We start from the raw sequence: 26,013 nt of genomic DNA on the forward strand, positions 1-26,013 counted from the left end.
CAGTGCTGGGCACCCAGCTGCGAGAGTCCAGCGCAGGGGCCAGCTTAAGCCAGATTAACGACAGGGGAGCAGGGCGGCCGCAGCCTGTGATTCGCTGGAGAGGGTGCGAGTGGGCTGCCGAATCCCCAGACTTGGGCATGATCAGAAGAAGCTCGGCCTGAGGACGCAAATCGCAACAACGTAAATGCCGGTGCTCAACTTCCAGGTTGCGTCCTTCACCCACGTCGAAACTCGGATGGGATTGGGATTGTGCTGCCCGCGAGGTCGCAGTGCAGCCAATCGCGCAGTGGATACGAGAAATCGCAGACGGTCAAAGCAAATCGCATCAAGGCACATGCAAGACGGTTCAAGGCACATGCATTTAACTAGCCGGATACGAGCAACACATTCTCTTGACCACGTTGAGCAGAGTCCAAATACCGAGCTTCCTACTTCACTTACCTTAGCGGGAAACTGTAGCAAATTGTAAGCCTGGCACAGGGTCCTAAGCCTGGCACAGGCTTCTAACCCTGACGCTGAGCATAAGCCTGACGGTCCCTGACAACACTTGCAGCCACGGATGTCACACACATACAAATTTAGGTGGAAGATACATCGCAAAAATTTTCCATATCCACACCACGTCCTTCAGAAGCTTCAGAAGGTCTTACAGGTATCAACACCACAACCTCTCCATTCCAATCATCACAACGGCACTTCCAACAGGTTGCAACTTCCATCTTTGTAAATAGTATACCGAATATAGAAAGTACACTAGAGAAGAGGCATCTTCCACTCTTCCATCCGCATCTTCGATCTTCCACCACACAGCCAGATCTTCCACCACACTTCTATAGCTTCCACCACACAGCCGGATCTTCCACCACAATCCAGATCTTCCACCACACTTCCACAGCTTCCACCACACAGCCGGATCTTCCACCACAATCCGGATCTTCCACCACACTTCCACAGCTTCCACCACACAGCTGGATCTTCCACCACACTTCCACAGCTTCCACCACACAACCGGATCTTCCACCACAATCCAGATCTTCCACCACACCCAACTTCCACAGCTTCCACTGCACTTCCACTGCTTCCACTGCACTTCCACTGCTTCCACTGCACTTCCACTGCTTCCACTACACTTCCACTGCTTCCACTGCACTTCCACTGCTTCCACTATGGAGGTTAGGACATAGGTTCAAGGCTTGGCATAGGCAGTTGGAAAAATGCAGAAAGTTCGGCGGAGGATACACTGTATTTAGCTTTGCAATAGGTGCATAGTATCCAATGCGCATTCCACCAATTCCAGCGTATCCAGTTAGTGGTCCATACAAGCTATTAGGCATCCGTCCAGGGCACCCACAGGGCCCACTGAGGTACAGGGCCAAAAGTTGTCAGGGTCGTCAGGGACCGTCAGGCTTATGCCCAGGATCAGGCTTATCCTGATTCTATGCCATAGAAACGGAGCCAGGCTTACACCCAGGTAAGGCATGCTCTTGGCTTACAATTTAGCAGGTTACCCCGCTAAGGTAACTCAGGTACCTTACTCGCAGTAGTTCAGTGCGGATTTAAGGATAATCAGTCTCTAATCTCTGATACATAGGTAGTTAGACTACATCTGCCTCGATTGTTCCAACTGTTATTTTCCTTTACTGTTCTTTTGTTTTCAAATGTTGCTTTCCTTTGCCATTGTTTCGTTTTTCGATTGTTATTTTGACTTTTCACTTCTGTTGTAACTCCCTATCACAAGAATCGTGGGCATCGTCGTCATCGTCGGCACTGGTGGCCATCTTGGTCACTGTGCAGTCACATACGGGATCAGGTCATGTGATGCCAGAACGGAGCAAAATCCAACAGCCAACTAGCCCGAAGCGGGCTTCACACCCCTTACGTTAACTCATGCTTTTCAATTAAGCCCGATGATGTAACGAATCACGGTGATGCTAGTGTAGGCAATCCTCCATTGACACCTACACTACGACCTTAGACAAGAGAACAAGAAGCCATTGGTGACTGCTCAACATCGGCGGTCCACCATGACAGCCAACGCAGGCGCGAATACCCAGGCGATGCTTGAATACCGATAACCTGTGGTTCCGTGTGAGCGTCCCGCAGGCCGCCTTTGGCCGACCGCTGGCCGACCGCCACCATCATGATACCGATGAGACCGACGAGAGAGCCGCACACAAAACGGCTTGTGCGCCTCTCCCTGTTCCCATGCCCATTGAGGCTGTCGGTCCGTTGCGAGTGGTCCAGGTCCATGGCCTTCATCGCGCGAGGATGCAGGCCGTGGATTGGACTTCGTTGTCATGGCCCCAGTCCCGGTTTCCGCTACCACGACTCGAGGCGGTGCTTCTTTTCCGCGCGCCAGCAGCCCCGGTTGCGGGTGCACACTTCCAAGCTGATATCGGTGACGATCACCAGCGTCTTGCTTGCCTTCTGGCTGTACCCGGCTGATGCGCCGCAGCATACCGACTACCCGGCGAAGGTCGCCCCCGGCGCCGACCCCGGGGATTGCGGAGATCCAGCTGCCCCGGACGACGTGGACCAGAGTGCCTGGAGCAAGTTCACCCGGAACTTCGCGGGCATCTCGCTCGTGCCATCGACAGATGTGCTGTCTGAGCGGGTGGCCGGCTTGATGCCGGACTGGTTCAAGCTCATGCCTGGCTACGTCAGGAAGCTGCAGCGCGAGCTGAACATGGCGCCGGGGTCGCTGGCCGCCGAGATCTGGCAGGAGGCGAGCGACCCGCTCGTCCACCCGGAAATCCACTACTCCGCAAAGGTCCGCGTGTCTGGGGAGCTGTGCGACGAAGAGAAGACCTTCCTGGAGAGGAGAAGGAAGATGATCGTCCCCGCGCTTGCGCGGTATTTGGGGATTGAAGAGGGGGATATCCATCCGGACGACGTCCCTACCATTGCTATGTGCGGTTCCGGCGGCGGCCTGAGGGCACTGGTCGCGGGCACCGGCTCTTTCCTGGCCACGGCAGAGGACGGGCTCTTCGACTGCGTTACCTACGTCTCAGGGGTCAGCGGGTCCTGCTGGCTCCAGTCCCTCTACTACTCCTCCGTAACGGGCGCGAACTTCCACCGTGCCATCGACCATCTGAAGGCACGCCTCGGCACCCACATTGCCTACCCGCCCGTGGCGTTCGCGTCGTTGACGTCGTCGCCCACAAACAAATACCTCTTGAGCGGCGTGGTGGAGAAGCTCAAGGGCGATCCCGGCGCTCAGTTTGGCCTCGTCGATGTCTACGGCATGCTTCTGGCAGCAAGGTTGTTGATTCCCAAGGGAGAACTTGGGGTCAACGAGAAGGACTTTAAACTATCGAACCAGCGCGAATATGTCAAGTACGGGCAGAATCCTCTGCCCATCTACACTGCTGTGCGGCACGAAATACCGGAGCTAGACTCGCCAGACTACGGCGGTCCAGGCTCCATCTCGGAGGAGGCGAAGGACCGAGCTAAGAGGGAGGCATGGTTCCAGTGGTTCGAGATCACCCCCTACGAATTCTTCTGCGAGGAATTCTCCGCCGGCATCCCCACCTGGGCCCTGGGCCGTAAGTTCAAGAACGGCACCGACTTGGCGTCCCCGTCAGGCTTGCGTCTTCCCGAGATCCGGATGCCCTTGCTCCTGGGCATATGGGGGAGTGCCTTCTGTGCGACGCTGAGCCACTACTACCGCGAGATCAGACCCCTCGTCAAGAGCCTTACCGGCTTGCAGTCGGTCGACGAGCTGATCTGGGGTCATAACAAGGACCTCAGCAAAGTTCATCCCATCGAACCGGCCAGCATCCCGAATTTCGTGCACGGCATGTACGGTCAGCTCCCCCAGGCGGTTCCTCAGGCCGTTTACGACAACGAACACATCCAACTCATGGACGCCGGCATGTCCAACAACCTTCCCATCTACCCACTGCTCCGGCCCGGCCGGGACGTCGACATCGTCGTGGCCTTCGACGCCTCGGCCGACATCAAGACGGACAACTGGCTCTCCGTCGTCGAAGGCTACGCCCGCCAGCGAGGCGTCAAGGGCTGGCCCGTGGGGATCGGCTGGCCGAAGCCCACCGAATCTCCATCCCTCGCCGCCACCGAGCTCGAAGAAGCCCAAGCCCACTCGGCCGCCGAAGCCGAGGGCAAAGTCACGCAAGCCAAAACCGACCAAGCAGCCCGCCACGCCGACCTCCCCAAACCCAGCCCCGGCACGAAGCCCCTCAAGCCCGAAGCGCAGCGCCAGACCGCCGCCGCCTCCGAGCTGGGCTACTGCACGGTGTGGGTCGGCACGACGGAGGAGCGCGCGTCGGAGCACCCGCCGCCGCCGCCGGTCGACGACGCGAGCACGTGGCGGCTGACGGCGCCCGACGCCGGCATCACGGTCGTGTACCTGCCGCTGCTGGCCAACGAGCGCGCGGCCCCGGGCGTCGACGTCGCCGCCAGCGACTACCTCAGCACGTGGAATTTTGTGTACACGCCGCGCCAGGTCGACGCCGTCGTCGGCCTCGCCCGCGCCAACTACGCCGAGGGCAGGGCGCGGATCCGCGCGACCGTGCGGGCGGTCTTCGAGCGCAAGAGGAAGAGGCGGCTCGAGAGGGAGGCGCGCGAGGAGGAGCAGGCGTTTCGGAGGCTGGTCAGGCGCGGCGTTGTGGGTGGGTTGGGGGAGGGCGATCACTTTAGCTGAGCTGAGCTGAGGTTAGCTCAAGAAAGAGGGACGCCGACGGCGGTGTGTGGTGGTGGTTATTGTTGTCGCTGTTGATACCCGTTTGTACAAAATATCTTACTGTTGACGCTGTACAGAAAGCGAGAACATGAACAATGAGCACAGGGCCTTCCCCTATTGACCAAAATACCAAAGCTGAAAAGAGGGCCCGGTCCCTTCTCGGTACCAACCCACTCCGCTCAACCCAAGACGTGAATATGGTTGTCTACATTGAAGCCTGAACCCGGCAAGATACTTATACATACACTACTACATTGACACGGCCGAGTTGCCACCTCTTCCCATCTCCTTTGTCTCCTGTCCAACTCGTGCCACTCACCACCGACCGGAAGCCGTGCCTCGCTTGCCGATCTGAACGGGGAGGTTGTGATGCGGCTTTGTACTGGTACAATACATATCCCTCGACCCCGTTCTGCAAGGGGGGAAAAAAACGGAGAGCGGAAATGTCCTTTCCTCTCTCAGTGCCTCGCCCAAGGAGGCCGTAGCCCCATTCCCTTTCCCCGCACACTTCACACTCTCTCTTCTACTTCTCTCTCAAAGCCTGGTCTTTCAAATCAGTACAAGGTATTCTACCGCCCGATGATCTCGCCGATGTCGATGTAGGCGGGCTCCCAGGGGCGGGCGTCCTCGGCGAGCATGTCGCTGGGCACGCGGACGTGCTCGCCGGGGCTGTAGAGGTACCAGGCCTTGAGGGCGTTCATGGCGGCCTTGGTGCGGGCGTGCTCGAGGCTCGGGCCGGCGGCCTCGCCGAGCTTGTCGCGGCCCGAGAAGATGCCGACGACGAAGACGGGGGTGCGCGAGGCGCGGCCCGTCTCGGACAGCAGGCGCGCCACCGGCGGCTCGAAGTCCTCGCGCGCGCACAGCATGCGCAGCTCGCGCGTCGGGTTTTTGAAGCCGAACAGGCGCGCCACGTCGAGCGTGCGCGAGAGCACGTGCGCGCGGACGAAGGCGCGGGCCGGCTCGCGGCCGGCGTGCGCGTAGAGGGCGCCCACGACGGCGCGCGCGCAGTTGGCGTAGGCGCGCTCCGCCAGGGCGCGTGTCAGCTTGTTGCCGTACTCGGTGTCGGCGCGGCGGCTCATCTGGGCCAGCTCCTCGTCCGTGTGGACCAGCTCGCCGAAGTCGTCGTCGAACACCACGCGGCTGGCGATTCCGTGCCGCCAGTTGCGCTTCAGCACGTTCTCGTGCTCGGCGCGCGTGTACCCGAACCCGACGATGGCGTCGCCCGGCTTGTGCAGCGAGAACTGCAGGAGGCCCGGGTCGACCTCGCCGCCCGGCGCGGCGGCGTGCTCGATGCCCCACGAGCGCGCCACTTGGTGGAGCGACTGCTGGCCGGCGTAGCCTTTCATGGCGGCGAACAGGACGTTCATGGGCAGGCGCGGGTACCGGCACATGAGCCACTCGCTGACCTGGTAGTTGATGAGGGCCTGGCCGACAAAAGCGAGGTTTGTGTTGTTGAACTGCGGGTTTTCGTCGGCGGAGGAGTCGACCAGCGCCCGGGCGAGCGTCTGGAGCGGCAGCTTTTCGGGGAGGGAGAGACGGGCATGCAGGGCGGCCAGCTTGGCCGACTCCAGGGCCCTTTGGGGCGGCGGTGATGGTAGGCTGGTCGCTCGCGGCGGGAGTTTCTCGAGAGGGGGAAAGCGCACGTGGTCTGTCCCATCGTAGTCGTCGGCGTCGTCTTCTACCGGGGGTATCTGGGGCACGGCAGCGGTTGTTGACTGATTCCGCACGGCGGCGCACCTAGACGCTGCTGCCGGCCGGAGAGCGGCCCGCCGAGTCGGGGCCGAGGGGGCGCCCGGGCGAGCCAGGAGCATTTGGCCCGTCCATCGGTCGAGCCGTAACCTCTTCATGGGCGGATATGTTTTGTGGAGGGGACCGGGGTTGGGGGAATGGAGCGGGCAATTCGGAGGGTTGTTACAGAAACCCGGTCGTGGATCGTAGACGGCGGGATGAAGATCGATTGCAATGGCGGACGGGTGGTGGTGGTGATCCGCCGGGTCCCGGGTCGCGTCTTGTCCAGTGCCTTCCTCCCAAAATCGGTCGCCGTCAAACACGGAGACGAAAAAAAGTTCTCCCACCCAAAGCCCAAGCTCCCGGCCGGATGGGGCCCACTGGGCGACAGGGGGTCTGCAGCCAACTCGGCTGACATAACTGCGCTTGGCACTCGGTATCTAACCATTCTGTTACGGTTCGTTACGCAATTCCCGCTGGCTCGTAACTGCTGGAGGTAACGAAGCAACCAACCCTTCATTCTCGCACCGCAATTGACGCTGGTTGAGCTTCAAACAACATCCGGCCCAAATCCATCTAGGTCTTTCCCATCAAGCCAGTCACAATGGTATGTCTGCTCCGCGCAATTGACCCTCTATGCGGCTTGCTAACCGCGCTGTTGCGCTACAGGGCGGCGGTCGCAAGATCCCGTGAGTTTCCTCCGCCGGTGTTCCGCACCCGAAGAACCATCGACCGGCGCGACCCGACCACTTCGAGATCGCCCCCTCCGAATGCTAACCTCCACGCGCTTCGCAGCTATCCCAAACACGTCTGGTCACCGGCCGGTGGCTGGTACTCGCAGCCGGCGAACTGGAAGGCCAACACAGCCGCTTTTAGCCTCGTCATTTTCGGCATCACGGCCTGGTTGTGGAAGCTGAGCGCCGAGCTTGAATACCGCCACCACATGCCGGAGCCCGACCGCTTCTTCCCGAGCAGATAGTAGGTTATCTGGAATGCCTCTCTGTGGACTGGCAAGGCTAATTGCGTGTCTGCAACAGCTGGAGCAAACAGATCATCGAGTACGAGCGGGCGCAGAAGGAGAAGATGGAGAAGGAGAAGGCGAAGGCCGCAAACCAGAACGAGTCATGATGTTGTCGTGTCTGGCCCACGTGGTTCTCTTTTTCCTGTAGTATACATGAAGATTTCTCACGTGTGCTGCATAGAGAAACACTGGGATCAAGCCGGCCCAACCTGGATGTGTTGTTCCTTACCAGCGAGCTGTTCTCGCGCCGTCTCCCGCCCTCTTTGTTCATCTTCGAGACAATTAGCTTGTGCCACCTTGAGCTTTCTTCACAGTTCAACGCGACTCTTCTCCAACGGTCGCGGCGACATTTCGCATTTCTATATTAACTCTGTCTCAATCCAGACCCGGTCCAGCTCGTCCCTGTCTTTGGTCTCATAACTCCATCCGCAACCCCCCTCCCCTCCCTCCACCCACCTTCTATTCAGAGCAACACAACCCCAAACCTCCTCTCCCAACAATGGCTGACCAAACCCAGCAGACGGGCTGCTACGTCCCGGACCCGAAGTACACCTTCCTCTTCGCGCCCCCTTCCCAACCGGCCATCATCTGTGCAATCTGCACCGAGTCCGTGCTAACACTCCCAAGCAGCAGCAGCAGCAGCAGCAGCAGCAGCAGCAGCAGCAGCAGCAGCAGCAGCAGCAGCCAGAACCCGTCGACGGCCATCCGCGTCATCGAAGACAGCGACCCGACGATGCTCCCGTGCGGCCACGTCTTCGGCACGCTCTGCCTGCTGGAGTGGCTGCGCGACCACGACACGTGCCCGGCCTGCCGCTTCACGCTGCGCTACGAGCTGTGCGGGCACGCGATGGCGCCGCGGCGGCTGACGCGCGAGAACGTCCTGTTCGTGACGCCCTTGTCGCGATCTGCTGCAGCAGCAGCAGGAGGAGGAGGAGGAGGAGGCAATGGTGATGGGAACGGGAACGGGAAAGCGGCGGCGGGGGGGCTATTAGTGCCGCCGCAATGCGTGCCGTGCCGGCGCGAGACGAACCTCACCGTCGCGAGGGAGCTGTTGATGCCGCTGGCGCAGAAATACTACCAGCTGAAGGAGGAAGGGGAGAAGAGTGTCCAGCTGGAGCTGCTGGAGGCGGCGATGGATGAAGTGCTGGATGGGCTCGTCCCGAAGGAGGAGGGGACGTGGTGAGTACCCAATGATGATGTGAATCGGTTGCCAGTCGAAAGGGCCAACGTCGCTAGGTAGGTGTGCGCGTAAGTGGTGAACGGAGTTTTTCAGAAAATAAGAGGTAGGTAAGGGGTCTGGATCCATCCAGTTGACCGCAGCTCACAAGCAACATAACTACCTAGGTACCTAGCACAGTAGGTAGCCACATTCATACAACACAAAAGCCTGCAGAGATGTCGTCGTGCCATGCAGGACCTACTCTCGGCTAGGACTCTTGAAGTGACTCTTGAAGCGACGCAATAAACCGAACTGAGAAAATTCATGACACATGCCCGACGAGAACATCAGCCCTCGTTTAGCCGCCGAGCCTCCATCTGGCTGCTATGTTGCTCTGCCTTCTCAACTCTTGACCCAACAAACACAACCGTCAGGTCCGAGTTGTTGATCATGTAACCCTGATCTTTTACAGGCCAACTAACCTCCCGGATCCAAGTATATATCAACAACGAACAATGATAGGCGGCAACCCGCCCAACGAACGAGCTGTCCACATACTTCGCTAAGCTACACGTGCGCCCGGCACGGACTGGATGGAATGGGCAGCCGAGCCAGACAAGCAAGTTAGTTCAATGTGGCATGACAGCCTGTGTTTTGGCAACGCAATCCATTTCGCGGGTATAAAGTGTCCCAACCGCAAAAGCAAGCTATGATACAGGAAAACATATGCTCCCGGCCCGATTCCCTGCCCAACCAAACCCGATATAAAGTACGCCTGCTGTCTGTGACCCGGCCTGCCTCATCATCCCACATACATCGCATCGCATCGCATCGCATTGCACTGCATTGCCCTCGCTCGGTGGGAGGCGTAGCAACCCAACCAGTTCGCTCTCCCAGCAACCTCACAAGAAGTAGTCCGCCACCGGCTTCTTCGCCGGCATCCCGCGCGAGTCCTGCGGCGCCGCCTGGAAGACGCGGTACCTCCTGGCCGGGCCAGCCCTCTGAGCAAACCAATCGCCGCCGTCCATCAGCGGTTGCCTAAGCCCCCCTCCCGCACCACCGGCGGCGGCGGCGGCGGCAGCAGCAGCGCCTCCATCGCTGCGACCCACATCGCCATTACTCCTGGCCAGCACGCCCAGGCCGGACTCGTCCTCGCACAGCTCGAGCAGGGCGGCGACGTTGCCGCAGCGGTAGCAGTAGTTGGGGGCGGACCAGACGGTGACGATGCTGGCGTCGAACATCTCCTTGAAGCCCTCCATGACGAGCTGGTGGGCGCGGGCGATCAGGCTGAGGTCGTTGCGGTGGTTGAAGACCTTGACGATGTCGGCGCCGAACAGGAAGCCGGCGCCGCGCGGCGACAGCCCCCACCCGTCGATCTCGTCCGGGTCCGACCACAGCAGGTCGCACATGGCGCCCTCGTGCGGCACCTCCTGCTTGCGGTCCAGCAGGCGGATCTTATCCACCTTGTCGATCAGCGGGCTGAGCCCGCCGTGCACGCAGAGCACCGCCCCCGCCGGGTTGCCGATCGAGCCGGAGCTGGAGCCGGACGCGCCGGAGCCCGGCGGGCCGGTCTTGGTTGGCGGGGACGGGATTGGGGAGGTGCTGTTGGTTCCGTTGCTCATGGACGCCGCCGACGCGCCGCCGTTGGGTGGGGCGGCCCGGCCTTGCGCGCCGTTCTTTTGCCGGAGAAAGCGGGAGATGACCTGCCCGTCGGAGCTGTGCACCTCGATCTCGATGTCCTCGCCGTCTGCCGCCGCGGGCTGGCCGTCGCTTCTGGGGAGGGTGTTGGAGGCGCCGAGCACGATGGCGCCCAGCGCGAGGTAGTCGAAGACGTCGCAGCAATAGCGCCAGACGTTGGCGCTGCCGTACTTGCGCAGGCACTCGTCGTAGAAGCCGTAGACGGTGGTGATCTGCCGCGACTCATGGTTGCCGCGGATGAGCGTCATGCGGTCGGGATAGCGGACTTTGAGGCAGAGGAGGAGGAGGAAGGTCTCGAGCGAGTAGAAGCCGCGATCGACGAAGTCGCCTGGTTGCAGACATGCAACTGTCAGATGTTGAAAGAAAAGGCAAACAGAAAGACCACCAAGAGCCATGACTTGCGATGCGTACCCATGAAAAGATAATTTGTGTCGGGAACGTCACCGCCCACGCGGAACAGCTCCATCAGGTCGTGGAACTGGCCGTGGATGTCGCCGCATATCTGCGCATGCAGTTAGACCTCGATCCGGGCACACACAACTCCCCGCAAGCAGCGCAAAGGGGGAGGGGAAACTTTGCATACTGTTACTGGCGCGTTGACCGTGACGACGTTCCCCTCCTCGATCAGCAGCTCCCTCGCCTTGTGGCAGAGCTCGCGAACTTCGGCTTCGGGTATCGGCCGGCATGCTCGCAGTTGGGCAATCGCCCTGGCGACCAACATCCAGCATTAGTCATCCTAATATCCGAGGAGCTTTTGCGATCGAGGCGAATGTGTGTATACTACTTACCTGTCGAGGTCGCTCATGATGAGGGCGCTTGCCGGTTCCCGCGCAAGTGGCGGACGGCTATCGGCGATCCGGGTGCAACAGAGGCAGGCTGGTTGGGAAATAAAAAGCCTAAGAACTACAGAGTGGATAAAAAAACCCATAAAAAACAACTTCACCGAGGTGTCATTTTGCGGATGTTGCGCGACGCCCTGTCCTGCGGCATAGAGCGTCTTAAATCACAAACTCAACGACCCGACGTTGAAGAAGGCATCGTTGATGTTTGTGCCTGTTGACTATACCTTTGCCGCAGGCAGTTTTGCCGCCCGCATGCATTGCATCTCGCAGGTCGCAGCCCCGAGGCACACAAGATGTGGCCCGTGCACAGGCGGCTCATCGCACGAAATGGGGATACGACCCTAACCCCAAGCCGTCTTCAGCCTCCCTTCGCAGGCTCGCGCGCGAAGAACCCAACCTCCTCCAACGGCAGCCTCTCGATCTCCTCCCCCTCGCCGCCCGCGGAAGAACACTCGCCCAGGAGATATCTGCGGTGCCACGGCCCGACAAACATGCCCTCCGGGTCCACCGCGTCTCGCACCTGGCGGAACGCCCTCCAGTCGTCGCCGTACCAGGAGGCGAACTCGTCCGGCGACACGGTGAACGTCTTGGCCCAGTGCGGCCGGCCGCCCAGGTCGCGCATCAGCCACTCGAAGGCGGCGTAGTAGCGCTCCGTTCGCAGGGATTCAACGGGGTAGGCTTCGGCAACCTGAACCTGAACGGCCTGGTTGTCGGCGGTCTCAATCTCGGCAGCGTCGACCTCGGAAACCAGGATGCCGTCGCTCAGGCCATCCTGGCAATGCTCGAGAGCCTGTGCCTGGCCAATGCCCTTAGTCTGAACAGCATCCTCAGCCTCGGCCTCGACAACGATGTGGAGATGTTCCTCCAGCTCGCGCAGCTGATGGAGCTGGAGCAGCTTGGATTTTTGAATCTGGGAGGCATCCAGTCGCTGTTCAACTCGGGCCTGGTCCTCGGAAGCTTCAATCTGGGTAGGTTGTTGTTTATTGGTTTGCTCTCGCCACGTCCCTGCCCGGATGACTGACGTGCCCTTCCCGACAGGCGTCTTCAAGCGCGAGGTCTCTGAGGCCAGGAAGACCATGAAGCGCACCAAACTGCGGCGCGAGCAGAAGGTCAAGCGGCAGTGTGCCGTCGGGACGGGCTCGGTCAACTCTGGGGCCTCCGGCCAGCAAGGACAAGCATCCGTCACCATCGCCACGGCACCCAACCTGGGCGTTTCCGCTACTTCAACTACCTCAACTGCTGCGGCGTCGGTTACCTCGGTTGCAACGTCGCCCGTTGCCGCCGGGAACGCCGCGTCCGTGACGTCCGCTGCCAGCGCGGCGACGTCGACTGCTGTTGCTGCTGCTAGCGCCTCAGCGGACGTTTCCTCGGCTTCCGATGCTGCTACCAGCGCGACTTCTGCCGCGGTCGCCGCCCCTGCTACAGAGGCCGCTTCTGTTCCTGCTGCTGCTGCTTCGGTTGTTGGCTCTGCCGCTTCCGCCCCTGCCGCAGCGGCTACTTCTACGGCAGCTACAGCTGTCGGTGGTGCCGACAGCCTGTCCGATCTCACGCGCTGAGGGGGTTACTTGGGATCTGATCGGTTGCTGTGGGGATTTGTCCAGTAGTTAAGGGAATTGTGGGCTGTGGAGTGTTTTACACAGTGCCTTAGACCTGTGCGCGTTCCGTTTTGAGTGGCCTTCAGCTTCACTGGGAAGTCGTTACTTGGGAAAAGATGTAGTGTACTTGACTTTAGGCTGACGTGATATCCGGTAATTTCATTTATTCTGCTTTCACCATTTGCTTCCAGCCTCGGATGGGCTTGGTGTTGCTGTTTTGCGACAGGTGAGGATGAATTAAAGCTTCCAAGGTTGGGATGAAATCCAGAACCAGGAGTTGCTAATTTTGGGCATGACACTTAGTTACTCATCCGAGCACTCGTTTTTGCGGCCGATATCAAGAAGCGTGACCCTATTTTGGGATTGCTGGTCAACTGGTGCAGTGGTCTAAAGTTCGAGGTGAGCTCACAGACCCTCCTTCTAACTGCCCATTTCTGCGAGATATCAGTCCCCCTCAGTCCGGAATCAGCGACGTTCCGGTAGACCACCAATCCCCATTTGGCCTTCCCACTTAAGCGAGGCACCCGAGGCACCGGATGTTCACCACTGCACAATGCCATTGACAGGAACTGCTTCACATGTGCCCGAGCGCAAAGATCCGTGTTGCAGCTGCACGGCAAACGGTCAGAAGTCGAAATGGACCAATCAAAAGACACGTCTGTCTGCCCCGACTTTTCTTGGCATCCTGCAAGGTGCCAAGCGTGGGATGTTGCGTTCAGGAGGGTTGAAACAGGGCTGCATCAACTCGGCAATCGGATGGCAGACTACCTGAACTAAGCTTAATCCAGCATCTCATTCAACGTGGGATGCCATGGATGATGACGTCTCTATGGAGCTGGAACCTTCCAATCAAGGTGCGATTATGACCGAAAGCCCCGGCTGCTTATCCAGAAGGGAAGGCACAACTGTGAGTGTGCAAGCAGGCAGAAATGGCGTTGTCTGGGGCCAGAAAGCCAGCAGATCTTGGACTCGAGCTACCTTACCTCCGCAGCTCTCTGCCCGTTTCCATCCATACCCTGACCCGGACTGTCCGGCGACTTCCCCTCTCTCTACCCAAGTTTGGTCCTCAATCTAAGCCTCTCGAGCGCTTTGCTCCGTCGCTCCGTCGAAACACTTCGAAACTGGGTACCTGCCCATCCTCGACGTCGATCAGGGTGAGCTCGCCGAGTCCCTCGCCCAAGCCGAGATACAGCTGCTCTGCAACCGTACCTTCGGCTTCCGACGGGATCTAGGCCTCTCCCCATAGACGCCCCTGGCCGGACGAGGTGTATCCCGTCCTCACCCCCAAGCTCCCCGGCCGCCGCCGCACACCCTCCGTGACAGGTGTATACCGTGTGGTCCAACGTCTCGAGGACTCCCGCTGCCTAGTGTACAGCTGACTTCGGATCATCTCATGAACGCCGGGCTGTCGTGTTTCTCTTGGCGTCATCCTAGCATGGGCTCGGCCGTGCACCGTTCCGTGCCATGATGTTGCAGTAGTCTCGAGTGCTTCTCGATTACCCACCCTCCTGGCCAGCGTACATTTATTGGAAACCCCCATGCTTGTTTTGTCCCGGACGAGACTCCTTGGTCTAGACACACTCTAGCCTCTCGTGGCCCTGCGTCATCCGCCCATCCCGGCACATCATGAGGACCCTGGCCATGGTGTTTTACCCGGCAGCCTCCGTCTAGTGACGCCTGACACCTGACACGCGCCGGATGGCTGTTCGCCCTGCCTTCCGAAATATACGTGCCACTCCTGAATTCTTGGCGCGCGGCTCCCGCTCATGCCGTACCATTGACCGTTCGACAGACGCCCGGCATCCGTCCTGTGAGAACTCGACATATAAGCTGACCGGACTGCCCGTGGTTCAGGGTATTTGTTTCTTCATCCCACTCCCCACTCTAGCCTCCTAAGCCCTCGGTCAATCACCTTCAGTCGTTCATTCAGAGGTAAGCTCGACCATCACGGCTCTCAGCAATGAGCATTCGAGACACTGACAGCGTATGGATCACAGCTGTGCTCGCTGTTCGCTTCCACTCCTTCTGTTTCTTGAACATCCTTGAGGTATGTTGATGAAGACACGTTCCTAAAACTTCAAAACGGATCAGTTGCTGACTTTCACAACGAACAGCTGTGCTCTTAAACTCTAATCCTTTAATCTGCGATTTACGCCGAGTCGTTCACTCTCCGCACATTAGCAAAGATGAAGCCTGTCGCCTTCTTCGTTTCTGCTCTCGCCACCCTGGCCGCCGCTGCCCCCACGGCGCCCTTCGCTGAACTCGATGGGCGCGGTGTTTCCTTCGATCTCAGCGCCTTCAACAACCTCCAAGGCTTCCAGCAGATCAACCTGAACTACCTGCTCAGCATCAACTCCCTGCAGCTCCAGCTCCTTGGCGACCTGGCCAGCATCAACAACTTCAACATCCAGCAGTTCCAATCCCTGTTCTCCCAGACCGTCTTTGACGTCCAGGCCCTGCTTCAGCTTCAGGCTCTGCAGACCTTCCTGCAGATCAACCAGCTCGGTGTCCTCAGCGGCTTTGATCTGTCGTCGCTCCAGCTGCAGCAGCTCAATCTCGGTCTCATCAACAATGTTGGCTTGGTCGACCTCCAGCAGTTCATCTCCCCCGACGTCGTCACCCAGGTCCAGACGATAGCCGCTCAGGGTGAGTGAAATTGTCTCGCTCGGCTTCCCAGCGCCTCTCTTGCCCCCTCAAAATTTCCCTTCCCTCCCCCCTGCGGCAAGGCGTGTGTATTCACACGAGACCCCAGTCCCAATTTCATTCGGGCCTGGCCTCCCTGCTTCTTCCCCTGCTCCTGCTCCTGCGTCTACTGCTCCTCCTGCATCTGCTGCTCCTCCTGCACCCTCTACCAGCATCGCCGCGTCCCCGAGCCCAGTTGCTTCTGCTCCCAGCAGCGGCGCTAGTTCGGACGTGGTCACCGACGCCCAGCAGAACGCTCAGGAGGGGCACGGCTCGCTCGAGTAGGAGCCAGGAGTTTGGGGTTTTCAGAGCCCAGCGATTTCCGACGAACACTCGCCTGCTGCCCTGGCGGCAGCGTTTTTCGATCTCGAAGTGGCTAATGCTGAGGGTTTCTCTGCTCAAGTCATCCCGGTCGCGAAGGAGTAAACACCTCCCTGATTTACTCGCCCGCCAAAAAACAAGCACGGCAACTCGAGGCCGCCGTCTGCCCCGGCGTCCCATTTGTTTTCCCTCCCCCACGGGTAGCTGGTGGCTGGGTAGCGACGAGAACGACGACAAGAACGAGCTGATGTGGGAAACGGGGATGGTCGCAAAACGCTAGTGCAAACGTCGACTGGTTCTCTCTTCTGTGCCACAACCTGCATCCGAAACACGCGCTCGGCGCAGTGAAAGGCCGGTCGGCGGGAAGCTAGAGAGATATTGGCAAATCGCGCGGGGAGATTCTTTGTCTACAATGTACTCCGCGATCTCACGGACTTGATGATACCTTATCTATCCCCTGTTTTCTGCACCAGCCTCTCGGTCGCATCGCCCCTTTTTTCCCTTTCCCTATTCCTCAGTAGGCCGCATTTCCTTTTATTTCTTTTTTGTCCCTGTCGACGCGGTATTTGTAGCTAGCTAGACAAGAGCAGACCAGGACCATGTAGCGTGGAATGGGGTTTTCCTTGCTTAACTGATAGTTGTCACTTTTTTCCTTTGATACTTTGCTGGGGGGTGGAAGGTGAGCGAGCAAGCGAGCCAGCAGCAAGTATGTACAACGGATGACTGGCTGATGGGGGACTTCGGGCACGGGGGATTGCGTGGGAGTGGATACTCAACCGGGTGGTTTTCCTGGGATGTCTCGCTACTCTATCTCGATACAGAATTGACTTGTTTATTTCTTTTCTCTTCTCCCTTTTTGTAGACAACAGTTCTGGAGGTTGAACATCAGTTGTCAACATCGTAGGTGCAGCGCGGGAGTGAACCTGCGCTTGGCTGACGCCGTAGCCAGCTATGCAGTCAGTCAGTCAGTCAGCCAGCCGGCCAGTCAGCGGGTTGAGTGAGAGAGAGGGTTGGATGAAGACGTGATACGACAACAATGGGATGGAAGACAGCATGTCAGGGGGGGATGGGCCGGCTTGTACCGTATCCGGGGACCCACAGACGTGGAGTGTCGGATCGGCAATGTAAGGGGTGTCGGGGAGCCGATGGTTATAGCTGGGATGATATAGCTTTTTTTTTTTCTCCTTGGGTACCGTGGGAGTGCAACGTTGAAACATTATTCATGTGTGTGAGCCCCGTCATGGTGTGTTGCTTGTGGTTGGAGGGCGGCTGCATCTGCAGAGGCTCGAGGTTGTTTGGAATATCAGGATTTCTCAGAGTCCTCGCTCTGGTGAGGTGCATTCTTTGTCCGTGAGAATGCCCATTTTGGGGTGTCGACGGTGTATTTGCACGGTCGATTGAGGGAAGGGAGTTGTATGCTGGAGTCACCTCCCCATCTCTGTGGAAGAACGGAAGCACCAGGGGGTAAGCTCGGTCTCAATCGTGCTGTTGATGGAGCAAGTTGATGAGGATTGTCTACACGGAGCATCTCTCGTCGGTCGCGCACTGGTTCATTACCTTGAGATGTGCACCTTCACTGGAGACCAGGGATTCTGAGAGCCTTCACCGACTCGGCAGCTCGCGATGTGTGGTGATCCGTCTCGGCACCTGTACGCCCCTGACCCAGGCCGAGTGCGGATACATTGTAGTGAAGTGATGTTTTGACGATCACTGCCAAAACTAATGTGGCATGTTTACAGATACTGAGTCTGGACTCGTGTGGCTCTCTGTCATAGTGTTGTCGTGCTTTGTATTCTGGCTATGTACGGATTACACTCACCGCCTAGTGGCCACAGTTACGGAGGCTTCGAGCTCGGACTCTTCGAAAACCCAAACCACCTAGCAAATTTGGCGTAACCAGACCCTGGCCACCAACTTACCCCGCCCCCGCCCCAAAAGTTTTCTCTAGCCGCTATAGAAAACAAATCCCTTCTACCTACTAGCCACCTAGGCCCATTTTTTTCCCGAGCTACCAAGCCCTCTAGCTAATAGACTGATTTAGCTATATAGTTCCTAGCCTTAATTACGTTTAATTAAGTTCAATTATAAGCGTCTAGTATTGATTCTTTACTATTAGAAGTTTCTAAGTGTAGGTTATTGATAGTTTTTATAGTCGCCTTTAGTCGCCCTTGAGTTACTATCGGTTAGAATCTCTAACCTCGATTAGTAGTCACTATAGCGTCTTCCCCTAGCGACGATGGCCTTTAGATATAGACCTTTGAATAGACGCTAGAGGAGCGTTAATTGGCCTCGGTACCCTAAGACTTTACAATAGCGACTATAAAGTAGCTTAAGGAGTCTAAGTATAGCAACGTTTAGAAGCTACTTACCTAGAAGCTAGTCGATTATCCTTGATTATTCTTGATCGTATAAAAATGTTTTCTAATTATTTTATAGACTATCTAGTGGCCTTTAGAGTTGAAGATAGTCTAGGTAAAGGGTAAAAAGAAACTAGTGACCTTCGACCTCGATAGACAAACCTATACTATAGCAATAGCACTATTTCTTTTTAATAAGGGTGGAAAATAGAATATAGACTATAAAAATTGTAGTAACCCCTATTTCTATAGCCTTTACAAGATATATTACTAGCTAGCCAATAGATATAGCGAAGGAGTATATACCAACTGTTACTACTTTGGCTTAAATACCTAGTGCTCACTATATCTAGGTATATTTTAATTCTATTCCTTAGTATTGGTATAATGCTAATAGGAGTAGATAAAGAATATAAAAAGCTTATCTAAAGGGGTAAGAAGGAGCTTAGAGACTTTAAAGGTTTTATATCTAAGTACCTATAGAAGTCGACGACGAAGGAGCTTAAGACTTTTAAGAAATGGATTAAGGATATAGAGGAACTCTAAGCTAAGAGGAAAAGCCCTAAGAAACAGGTACGTCAATAAATGATAATAGACAAGGAAATGTAAAGGGATATAGTTATAGGGTCTAGGCGATAGATAGAGGGGATTAGGTCTTAGGGAGAGGGATTGAGTATAGGGTATAGATACTAACGAGGGATATAAATAATATATAATAGGCGAGAGATTATATAATAAAGCTATATTCTACAAAGTTGGTGAAGTTAAAATGGCTTTACTCGAAAACCCTTATTTAGGACTATGTCTAACCTCTGATAGAAAATGCAATATACCTATCGCTTAGGACAATAGAAGATAATTATCCCTAATATCTTTAGTATCGAAAACGAATATAAAAAGTGGCTAAAATCCCTCCTATTTATTTGTCCTTTCCCTAAAGTCAATTAAATCGCTTAAACTTGAATTTAATTGTATATGATCGAGCACTATTACCTACCAACAATGTTATATAACAACTTTTAGAAATATCGCTTCTACCCTATATTAGGTCGCTCTTATAATGATATTTATATAGAGTATCCAACTTATTACTTATATCCCTTCTACCGATCTTAGATTGTTCCTATTATAATTGAGGATTCTTTAGAGAAGCCTAAACGTAGCTAAACCCTATAGGTACTTCTAGTTGCCTATACCTATTGTTCTACCCCTTCGTTTAGCTCCCCTTTACTCTCTAAGATAAGCCTAAGCTCAATAAGTTCAATAGCCTCTTAGAGTATATCGAGTATAGTAAGCCTAAGCTCCGTTTATCGAGTAGTAGAGTTCAATTATACTAAGAGCATCGCCAAAGACGGCTATAGTATATAGTAAAATCTTATTACTAACATCGCTTTTGAACTCTAGATAGAAGAGTATACTACTTTGACAGTTGTAGGCTATATACACTAATAATAGACCAAAGTTATATCGTTTAGTAAATATAGGTTGTAGCCCTACTTACTTTTAAAACGCTAGGTTAATTACTATAAGCTTATCGAAGGGCTTTTCGAACTAGCCTATATCAACGAAGTCTATAAGCCATTGAACTTTCGCTTTGTCAATTAAGTTGCTCTAAAGGTATAGGTCCTAATTACTGAGCTCTCTAGTCTAAAACCTAATAAGCCAATGACCTTGTAGGAGCTTTGGGCTATAATGGCTAATAAGTCGAAGTTTAGTCTTAATAAAGTGATATACCTCAACTTATTGACAAGTTAGGAGCTAGTAGCTATAGATAAAAAGAATATTCCTTTGCCTAAGGCTAAGTAAGCTTAATTATATTCGAAAAAGGCTTCTTAGCTAAAGTCGAAGGAGAGCTCTGTCAAGCCCTAGGTAGAGTTAGGAGATAAAGGAGAACACTTTAGTTTTAACTCTAATAACGACCTATTTGTTAAGTCGAAGGCGGATTATACTAAGTTGGAGTAGAGCATCAAGTCTAAGCCTAACGCCATTAAATCGGAGCTAGGCGTTATTAAATCGGAGCTAAGTATCAAGTTGGAGTATAGTATCGTTAAATTAGAGCTAGATATCGTTAAGTTAGAGCTAGGCGTCGTAACTTAGGCGAAGGCGAAGAAGGAGGTAGCGACTAAAGTCGTATATAGCTCAAAGTGGAGGGCCTATTCTAAGGCTATATAAAACTAAGAGGGTTATATAAAGAAGTGCTAGGAGGTAGCTTATCCTAACCTTGACCTAGGCTCTAAGATTGAGTATATACTAGAGGAGCTAGCTAAGTTCGAAGATAAGAGTATATAGCTATCTATAAATAGTGTTCCTTCTTACGATATAGAGCATCTAAATTAGCTAGTAAAAGCGGTAGACATTGTTGAAAATACCTCTTTTAGCAAGCCTTTTGATTTAACTAACGTCGATTAACGATATTATATTGGTTATTGGAGGCCCTTATTCTATATTCTCTGCCCTATCTTATTTAGGTTTATCCTCTTCCTTTTCAATCTCATCGTTATTATCCTATCCTTCGCTACTTCCTTTAGTAAGATTTGAACCCTATTATAATTCATTAATTACTATAGCTATAGAATCGTCCTCCCTACTCTAAAACTTATTAAGAAAAATACCTTGATATTTAAGATTAAGCTTGAACTATATTTATCCACTAGTAGGCTTCCTAAGTAAGTACAACTAAGGTTAGTGCCCCTAAGACTTATAAAGCGTAAAGCGATTCTAAAGGTATATATACTTATTGAGGTAGGGCGAGTCTAGCTAATTGCTAACCGATTCGTTGAATATCGTTATAAGTGACTTATAAAGGGTTAGTATATCGTCAAGGAGATATTGGTCGACCTCGATATTGTTAATCTTTATAAGTTTGTTAAGGAACTCCTAACGGTCATATAATAGCGGTAGACGATAGTCGACTATATCTATCCTTGGCTATATATAGGTAAACATCTTCTAAGGGGTTCTAGTATAAATATATCGCCGGTTCTTCTATTTGTGAATAGTATAGTTATTCTAGTAATTAACGAAGTTGGTGACTTCAAACCAGATAATAGGTATATAGATATAGAGCAGAGCAATACGATCGAATAAATGGTCGCTATTCTAACCGTCTTCGCGGCGAAGCCTTCTAAAGAGATCCTAATAATAGATTAACTTAAGTAACTAAGTATAATTGGACTTAATTATATACGATCGAATATAAACTATAGTAACTTACTTACTAAAAACCTAAACGACCTTTATAAAGCTAGTTCCACTATAATTTAATCCGCTAGTTCTTAATACTCTTCCTAAAGGTATAGTAATCTTTAAATAAGAAGGGTCGTTTAGGAAGTTGGGAGATATCCACCTCTCTTAGAAGAATAGGGAAATCTACTTCACCTCTTCCCCTAAGCGTATACTATCTAATGCCTCTATCTTTATTCCTCCTTAGTTTAAATCGACGATAGTCCTTTATATCTAAAGAAAGCTAAATATAAGTAGCCATTATTATCAAAGTCTCAACTCCTTAGTCTAACCGAATTATTATTAGAATAAAATTAAGCTCCTTGACAACCTTGAGATATTGAAGGAAAACAGAGTGTTTAGTAAATATAGAAATTCTAACGTAGTACTATAGAATAAACTACGAATAGGCGTCGATCCTTATATAGATCTCAATGCTATAGTCCATTAATTTGTAATAGCTATTGACACTCTAGGTATAGTTTAGACTAGGCAAAGTAAATCCCCTTCGACGTATCTACATTCTTTGTACTCGTTCAAAGATATAATTAGGATAGAGGTTCTAAGAAAGAAGAGCAAGGTTTCTTATTAGAATACTAATCTTTACGTTCTAAAGGACAAACTTCTATAGACTACGACGACTAAGCTAAGGGATCAAGATAGCTATATTTAGAGTTTGCTAAATCTACTCTAGGACTTTAGATTCTCGAAGAGTAAATTGATCTATAGTTTAACGTTGGAAAATCCTAAGTACTTTATAAAGTTTGATTAAACCCTCTTTTAATACTATAAAACCAAGGGATCGACAATATTAGAAGATTTGTTCATTAGAGGAATCAACTATAAAGAACTTATCTTTAATGGTTTCTTAAAGGGCGTTAGAATCCCTTATACGTTGTTAGCAAGTAGCAACGCCCTAACGCTTTAGGCAAGAGTAGAACATAGTTATACCAACTTGAACCCTATATTTAGAGTAAAAATTTAAAAGGATCTAGGTATAGGTAAGCCTAGCTTGATATTGCTAAAGGATAAAATCCTTATAGGGCTTAAGGTCAATTCGAGGATATCCTATTAAATTAGTAGAATATATTAGTAAATAGAGGAAATAGAGTATAATAAAAAAGATATTTACAATAGTAAAGAAGAATATATATAAGGTTTATAATTTATATTTTAAACTTATATAGGGTTGAAAATGTTATTAGACTAATATAACTTTGCCTTGTCCTACCTTTAGCAAACTCGATTATATATAATTGGCCTCGATTACATTTGGTCTATAAAGTTCTTAGGTATATATAGGTATACCTATATATTGCCTAGGTATTCTAGGGATATACCTATTATTAGGGGCTTTTAGTAGTCATTGCGTAGTAGAGGTAGGCGTCGTAGAGTGTCGTTGGGTACTATGTAGTAGAGGTAGGCGTTATAGGGTGTTGCTAGGTGCTATGTAGTAGAGGTAGGCGTCGTAGAGTGTCGCTAGGTACTATATAGTAGGGGTAGACGTCGCTAAGTAGGGAGGGTGCTCGCTAGGTAGAGAGGGTGCTCGCTAGGTAAGGAGGGTGATCGCTAGGTAGGGAGGGTACTTACTAGGTAAGAAGGGTGATCGTTAGGTAGGGAGGGTACTCGCTAGGTAGGGAGGGTACTCGCTAGGTAGAGAGGGTGATTATAAGGTAGGGAGGGTGATCACTAGATAGAGAGGGTGCTTATAGGGTAGAGATAGTTATTGTAGAGGGTCAATAGTCATTATAGGGTAGGGACATTTATCTTAGGGTAGAGATAGTTATTCTAGGGGGTCGATAGTCATTAGAGAGTAGAGATGGTTATTGTAGGTTGTTGATAGTTATCGTCGGTATCTAAGGTATATTATATTAGCGTTGAGATAACCCTTTGACAATTGTATATCTATTATCTTGATCTATTGTCTTTGCTCTAAATCTAAGCCTATATCCCTATACCTAATATATCTATCTTTAAAGGATCGATTCTAGCTTTCTATCTATAGTATTGTCCTCTAGCTTATTATTATTGTTTATCGATACTGTTACTTAGCTCGATATAACCTCTATTATATACGCTTTAATAGTCTCCTCTAAAATCTTCTTCTATATCTTACGTTGGACTAACGTCGTTGCTATAGCTATAGCAAATGTAAATAGCTAGGAATTACTAGTCTTTTTATACTCTTATTGCTCTTTAAACTTCTTCGCCTCTATTGTTTAGTTAGCATTGCTCTAGAGCTATAAAATATAAAGGAAATCTACTCTTAACAAACAAATACTTAGGGCTATAGCTAGAATAGAAGTAGTTAGTATATAAGTTTTTACTATACTCAATAGACGATAGATAATAGATATAAGTAGGTTATAGGCTCCGATCTTTACTATATTATTGGTAGTTGACAGTTAGGTTACGACGGTCGAGAAAAATAAATATTATTATTATAAAGATATACTTAAGTTGATATAAGTCCTATTTATATTCAACTTCTTCTTTGCCTTTAAAGTATTTTCTAACGATAAAAAGGTGTTTAATATCTTAGAAATAAATTAGAAAACAGTTCTACAAAATTATTAATAATTTAGGATCCTCTACCTAATACTTCTTTAGTAACGCCTAGACATTGTTCTATTTAGACTGACGTAGCTCATTTATAATCTATATCGTAAGCTCTAGGGCTATTTTACAGTTCTTATACTCAGTCTACGTTAAGGTAAAGGGCGTACTAGAAAATGTAAAGTCGCTAAGCTAAGGCGCTATAGTAACAGTTGATCGAGGTTGGATATTCTAATAGACAGTGACTCAAAGGCGACAAAGGGAGATAATAAACGACTATAAAAACTATTAGCAACCTACACTTAGAATATTCTAATGGTAGGGAATTAATATTAGACACTTACAATTGAACTCGATCGAGTGTAATTGAGGCTAGGAAGCACGTAGCTAAATCGCTCTGTCGGCTAGAGGGCTTGGCAGCGCGGGAAGAAAATGGGGCAAGGTGGCTAGTAGGTGGAGGGAATTTGTTTTCTATGCTGGCTAGAGAAAATTTTGGGGCGGGGGCGGGGTTGGTAGGTAGATTCTTGCAAATTGGTTGAGTGGTTTAGGTTTTCGAAGAGTCCGAGCTCGAAGCCTCCGTAACAGTGGCTACAGGAGGAACACGGTCGAAGTGCAGCGAAAGACGGAATCAGAGATTCTGGAACTGAGATGCATGTCTCCATCCGAGAGTGATTTTGTCCGTCATGTGAAGCTGCTCAAACCCTGACGGCTCAGCGCCGATGCTGACGATCTTGTCGCCGATTCTGGAGCCCGCGTCGACTGCTAACGTGAACGCACGAACAGTCCTACACCAACCCTTCGATCCAGTGTTCATTGGCACGGCATACGTCCGGAATAGTTTACTTGCACAGCAACAACACAAGTTAATGGCCCGAGAGCTGCCGAGAGGTCAGCCACCAGCCGTCCAACGCAGCGGTACAACACTTCGGCAGATGAGCTGGGGCAACCCCGGAAATGCACTGCATACATCGGCGCTGTAGGGAGCTTGGATCGGTAGACGAACGACTGGCACGCAATGGCACGCAATGGCAAGCCACAGCTTGCGCAAGCTCGACTCCCGAGCACGATGAGAGCAGGTGAGTAGCTAAGTTATTCCCCGCGCCGTCTCCGGGGGCAATCTGGATAAAAATGCAGAGCTACCGAGAAGCGGGTGCGGCCGTCCTGAATGTGGTAGCGATATTGAAAGAATCCGGGTTATTCAGACGACACGTCATCTCATCATCTCATCGGGATGGATAGGATCGCGTTCGTTCGTTGGGCGTGCGCGTTGCGATCACAGCAGGAGATCCATAGGAGCGTTGTGTTGTGCGAACTGCGAAGCCGGCTCGTGACTGCAGGGAGGGAGGCGGTGGGTGGAAGCGGCCAGATCTTGGTTGCGGCCAGTGGCCTGTTTTGTTCCTGCAGCACGCAGATCATGGCTCCAGCGCCGCGTGTTCGCGCCTGGCCTGGGTCGCACCCGGCCGCGGAACGGCCGGCCGTCGACGTGGGGCAAATACGAACAAAAAACTCCGAATTGGAATCCGGCTGCATAAACAGCTCGAGGTACGGAATATTCTCAGTGGGACAGCTGCGTTGAGGTTGCTTACTCGACACAGGACACTGGACAACAAGGAGTAATCCACTGCTAACATGCTCATGGCACGTCCTAACCGAACTTGGAGTGTAGACATACAGCACGCTGGAAATCATCCTCTATAACAAAGTTAGTGCGGCCAGAAAAAGGGGTTTGCAGAACAAACCTGGCAGCTCCGCCAACATTCACTAGCTGTTTGTGGCGTTGTTCTAGCCTGTCCCCGCAACTGTTTCCTTTTGTGAAGTCAATACCGAGTGCAATTCTTATGTGCTTCCAAGTCCCACTGTGCAACATCATCCAAGAATTGTCCGATGAGGGTAAGGACTTTAATCTATTTAGAGGTACCTACAGACAGGTATTTCCCATCGTACGAGGTACGGATAGAGGGATCCATGGATGAATTGCCTGCCTCTCATCCGCCTGGCCAATGTGCGAGAGAGACCACCTCAGTGTTCTTCCTTCCGCAGCGCACAGCGGATGGGAAAGCAGACACCGAGTGTACTCTCTGTGCAAAAAGCCTGGATGGCCCTTGTCCAGGCGGCCCAACCTGGAACTGC

The 26,013-nt window shown here is 52.4% G+C and overlaps 7 protein-coding genes across 7 annotated transcripts; 5 read left to right on the forward strand and 2 right to left on the reverse strand.

The window, feature by feature from the left end:
• Positions 1-1,887: 1,887 nt before the first annotated feature.
• THITE_2115438 (uncharacterized protein) lies at positions 1,888-4,871 on the forward strand. The gene has a single exon (XM_003653184.1). It carries the CDS (start codon positions 2,249-2,251, stop codon positions 4,661-4,663), a length of 2,415 nt encoding a protein of 804 aa, XP_003653232.1. The 5' UTR covers positions 1,888-2,248; the 3' UTR covers positions 4,664-4,871.
• A 1-nt stretch (position 4,872) lies between these two features.
• THITE_2115439 (mitochondrial 54S ribosomal protein YmL3) lies at positions 4,873-6,794 on the reverse strand. Its single transcript, XM_003653185.1, has one exon. It carries the CDS (start codon positions 6,511-6,513, stop codon positions 5,272-5,274), a length of 1,242 nt encoding a protein of 413 aa, XP_003653233.1. The 5' UTR covers positions 6,514-6,794; the 3' UTR covers positions 4,873-5,271.
• Positions 6,795-6,912: 118 nt separating this feature from the next.
• On the forward strand, positions 6,913-7,923 carry THITE_2115440 (uncharacterized protein). The gene is made up of 4 exons (XM_003653186.1): positions 6,913-7,037; positions 7,100-7,119; positions 7,226-7,408; positions 7,468-7,923. The coding sequence occupies exons 1-4, from the start codon at positions 7,035-7,037 to the stop codon at positions 7,556-7,558; spliced, it is 297 nt and encodes a 98-aa protein (XP_003653234.1). The 5' UTR covers positions 6,913-7,034; the 3' UTR covers positions 7,559-7,923.
• A 27-nt stretch (positions 7,924-7,950) lies between these two features.
• On the forward strand, positions 7,951-8,634 carry THITE_2088378 (uncharacterized protein; the record flags this gene model as incomplete). Its single annotated transcript, XM_003653187.1, has 1 exon — positions 7,951-8,634. The coding sequence occupies one exon, from the start codon at positions 7,951-7,953 to the stop codon at positions 8,632-8,634; it is 684 nt and encodes a 227-aa protein (XP_003653235.1).
• A 628-nt stretch (positions 8,635-9,262) lies between these two features.
• On the reverse strand, positions 9,263-11,029 carry THITE_66464 (uncharacterized protein; the record flags this gene model as incomplete). Its single annotated transcript, XM_003653188.1, has 4 exons — positions 9,263-10,181; positions 10,413-10,636; positions 10,720-10,810; positions 10,892-11,029. The coding sequence occupies 4 exons, from the start codon at positions 11,027-11,029 to the stop codon at positions 9,513-9,515; spliced, it is 1,122 nt and encodes a 373-aa protein (XP_003653236.1). The 3' UTR covers positions 9,263-9,512.
• A 585-nt stretch (positions 11,030-11,614) lies between these two features.
• Positions 11,615-12,875, forward strand: THITE_2115445 (uncharacterized protein). The gene is made up of 2 exons (XM_003653189.1): positions 11,615-12,118; positions 12,189-12,875. The coding sequence occupies exons 1-2, from the start codon at positions 11,929-11,931 to the stop codon at positions 12,704-12,706; spliced, it is 708 nt and encodes a 235-aa protein (XP_003653237.1). The 5' UTR covers positions 11,615-11,928; the 3' UTR covers positions 12,707-12,875.
• A 1,939-nt stretch (positions 12,876-14,814) lies between these two features.
• THITE_2115447 (uncharacterized protein) lies at positions 14,815-15,431 on the forward strand. Its single transcript, XM_003653190.1, has one exon. It carries the CDS (start codon positions 14,932-14,934, stop codon positions 15,397-15,399), a length of 468 nt encoding a protein of 155 aa, XP_003653238.1. The 5' UTR covers positions 14,815-14,931; the 3' UTR covers positions 15,400-15,431.
• The last annotated feature ends 10,582 nt before the right edge of the window (positions 15,432-26,013 follow it).

Source organism: Thermothielavioides terrestris, chromosome 2, assembly GCF_000226115.1.
Source record: "Thermothielavioides terrestris NRRL 8126 chromosome 2, complete sequence".
NCBI classification, from domain to species: Eukaryota; Fungi; Ascomycota; class Sordariomycetes; order Sordariales; family Chaetomiaceae; genus Thermothielavioides; species Thermothielavioides terrestris.